At 34.1% G+C, this 3,234-nt stretch overlaps 1 protein-coding gene across 1 annotated transcript; it reads right to left on the reverse strand.

Moving 5' to 3' along the window:
• Positions 1–383: 383 nt before the first annotated feature.
• LOC114193449 (early nodulin-93-like) lies at positions 384–2,631 on the reverse strand. Its single transcript, XM_028083256.2, has 4 exons — positions 2,405–2,631; positions 1,538–1,599; positions 1,118–1,193; positions 384–659 (listed from the first exon to the last, which is right to left on the reverse strand). Exons 1-4 carry the CDS (start codon positions 2,514–2,516, stop codon positions 559–561), a joined length of 351 nt encoding a protein of 116 aa, XP_027939057.1. The 5' UTR covers positions 2,517–2,631; the 3' UTR covers positions 384–558.
• Positions 2,632–3,234: the final 603 nt, after the last annotated feature.

The raw sequence follows: 3,234 nt of genomic DNA on the forward strand, positions 1-3,234 counted from the left end.
AACCTAGCTATAGTGTTTGCTTCCCACTATCTTCTCCAACTTCCCTAATACCAGTGGCACATTCCCTTTCACATCTTTAATGTAATGTACAGAGCAACACTTATTTAGGTATTTTGTAGTACGGTTTAATGTTTGTAATTTTTTTTAATGGGTTAGAACACTCTTAGTATTCTTATATTCATGTATTTCGAAAATAAAAATGTTACATTCTTAAATTATCCAAACTCATGAACCGCCTCTAAGTCAATGTACTTATTAATGATTCTGACGTTTAGAACAGGGTGGTTATAACATGAAATTAGAATCAGGCATAATTGTGGAACAGCTCATGGAATTTTGAAGTTTATGCATTAAATTTATTTAACTAAAGATGGAAAAGCAACTAAAGTCAACAACATAGCTTATATTTATTAGTTCTGAAGCCGCAGTGAGTGGCAGTTCCAAATGACTGTCACATTTACAAGACAAAAACATTTTCTTTAACAATATACGCCTTTGCAATAGATAGCCCTATTGAGTGTATAACAAAGATGGGTTCTTGCAGTTCGTAAGAAACCTCTATTGTTGATTGTGTACCAAAGCATCTTCAAGCAGAGCATTTTTCCTTGCACACTCCAAGATAGTTTTATCAGCAGTGATGAAGTACGCAGCGATCGATGCTGTTCACCAACCAACCATTTGCAAATATAGTCAAACTAAAAGGTAAAAGAAATCAAGCAATTCATTTACAAGTGGATCAGCAGCAAAAAAGATTAGCTTAGTTCCTGTTCCATTCATATTAAGTGCATACACCATGATTATATGGACTTTTCAATACAATGGCATCAGAAGCAATTGCTTCTTGCTTTAAGATACACTTCCTTAGATTTTTTTAGTCTTGTTCTTCAATTAGAATTAAGGTTTCACTATAGTAACCCCAGAATAAAAGTTTACACTAAAGATCAACATAGATGGCAGAGGTAAAACATCAATTCCAACATAACACCTATCGAACTACATAGGGGTTACCCTTTCAAATAACCATGCAGATCTTAACAAAAGGATTTTCTTTTATATATGAAAAATCTAATAGCATCATCTAGAATTAATCATTTGTTTTTGTAAGTTGAGATCATACCAGATGATATTATGAGTGCCTGAGCAGTATAATTGAGGTTTGCCTTTGCCCATGGGATCACACGAACTGCAGTCAACTGCAAATTTGAAAATTCCAACATTAAAAAGTAAAGCTTAGTAAATCAACATACCAATATGTGAACAGAAGTGGCCAATAATGATATAATAGTGAAATCCCACCCTATTTAAGGGCCTAAAGTTTGCCTGATTTCTTATTCATCTTTGATTTGTTTTCCAGAATTCAGAAACTCAGAAAAAGGTTTCACAAGCAGAGATAAACACCAAACCGGTGGAATATAGGATGTAGTTGTTATGAGGAAAAAGTTGCACCTAAAAGTGAACACCAACATTGCTTAACTGAATTTTTCTTTGAAATTAAAAATGAAAAAATGTAGAACTGTATCTGAAAAAAGTTACGTACAGTAGGCACAGCACTGACAACACAAGCAATGCAAGCTGCCCTGAATCCAGCCTGCACACCTTCTGCATATTAAGGAAAAGCCAAAATGAACATAATTCATATTTCTCCTCAACTCTCGCACCCTTTCAAAAGATAAAATAGTCAAAAAATATATAGCATGCACACAGAGGAATGAAAACAATTCATTCATGTAAGATCAGCAAAACATGAGTACTTTTCACCGAAACAATAATTCAACATTATTTTCCCAATTAGCAGAAATATGAAAGCAAGTAACACTTCTCTCACCACTCAGAAGTACTTCACTCAAGAAGCAACATGCTTTTTCCATCTCAAACCATACATTGGAAGGCACAAGCTTAAGTTGAAATTCGTAAAAATACTTGTATAACAAACCGAACATGCACTCAATATTAATTTCCCCAACTAAAACGCTGTTTTCCCTTCAACTACTAATAAATTAACAGGATCCTTTCCCTTCTATCGATGTTTGTAGGTTTCACTTAACTTTCATTTAGAGCTGTAGTTTAAGACAACAGAAATTAGTTTCTTTTACTTCAATTTTTTGAGTCCCAAATCTTTAGCTTTTGACACGGAAGATTCACACAAAAATAAAAAATAAAATAAAATAAAATAACCATTGGAAATGATTCTTACATCTTGACCCTCCGTAACCATCAATCAATCGATCTAACCTTAAAAAGACAGCATAAATCTATTTTTCAAATCACCTTGTCCTAATGCGGGAACGAGAGAAACAAAAAACCATAATCAACATAACGCATGTTCCACCTAATTATGTTTTACAAATTAAGCAGAAAAAACTTGTAAAATGAATAACAAAAAAAAAAGAGAGAGAGAGAATACCATCAGTGCATTGTTTGGTCCTCAAAGCCTTCCTATCCTCTGCGGGAGAAGCAACAAAGACATCCTTTTTGTTTGGTAAGAAGATGTCACGAAGTTCCGACGGAATACCCATTGTTTTGTTGTGGTTGGGTCTCTTAAACAAACTTTTCTTCTTCTTTTGTAGCAGGTTCTCTGAATCGAAACCCGGTGGCTAATTATTATTATTATTATTATTATTATTATTATTATTATTATTATTATTATTATTATTACCATGTACTATATATGTGCTATATGTATGCTATATGTATGAAGGATGTTCGTGTCTGTCAGCGTTGCCCGTATGACATGGTCAACCCAAACTTTTCATGGCATTGGGCCGCCCTGCATAAAGATATGTTTGGCCCAGTTATTTTTTTTTTATTTAAACCATATTCTTGTGCTTGATTGTAATTTTAGTTTTATATTTTAATCAATGATGCACGGATATGATACGTGTATTGGATACGACACGTATCCGATACATCAATACGTTTATTTTAAAAATAATAGGATACACGATACGTAATAGATACGTGATATATGAATATTGAAAAGTGTAACGTCCCATTTAATTAATAGGCGAAATTAAAGAAAACGTTACACAATATTAGTGCAGTGGCGTAGTCCTGGGGTCCTTAATACAACCCCAACAAAACCCGGGCACACCACGATGCCAAAGGGAAAACTGAGTACGAAAACCACGTAGAGTGTAGAGTAGAATTACATAAAGAGATACATGGGCCATAGACCTAAAGAAAACATGAAGATAACTCCAGCCCAGATGGCTAAGCAGCGGACTCACCATTCCC

The sequence above is a fragment of the Vigna unguiculata genome, chromosome 8 (genome assembly GCF_037176805.1).
Source record: "Vigna unguiculata cultivar grain cowpea cultivar isolate G323 ecotype 2 chromosome 8, ASM3717680v1, whole genome shotgun sequence".
Taxonomy (NCBI): Eukaryota; Viridiplantae; Streptophyta; class Magnoliopsida; order Fabales; family Fabaceae; genus Vigna; species Vigna unguiculata.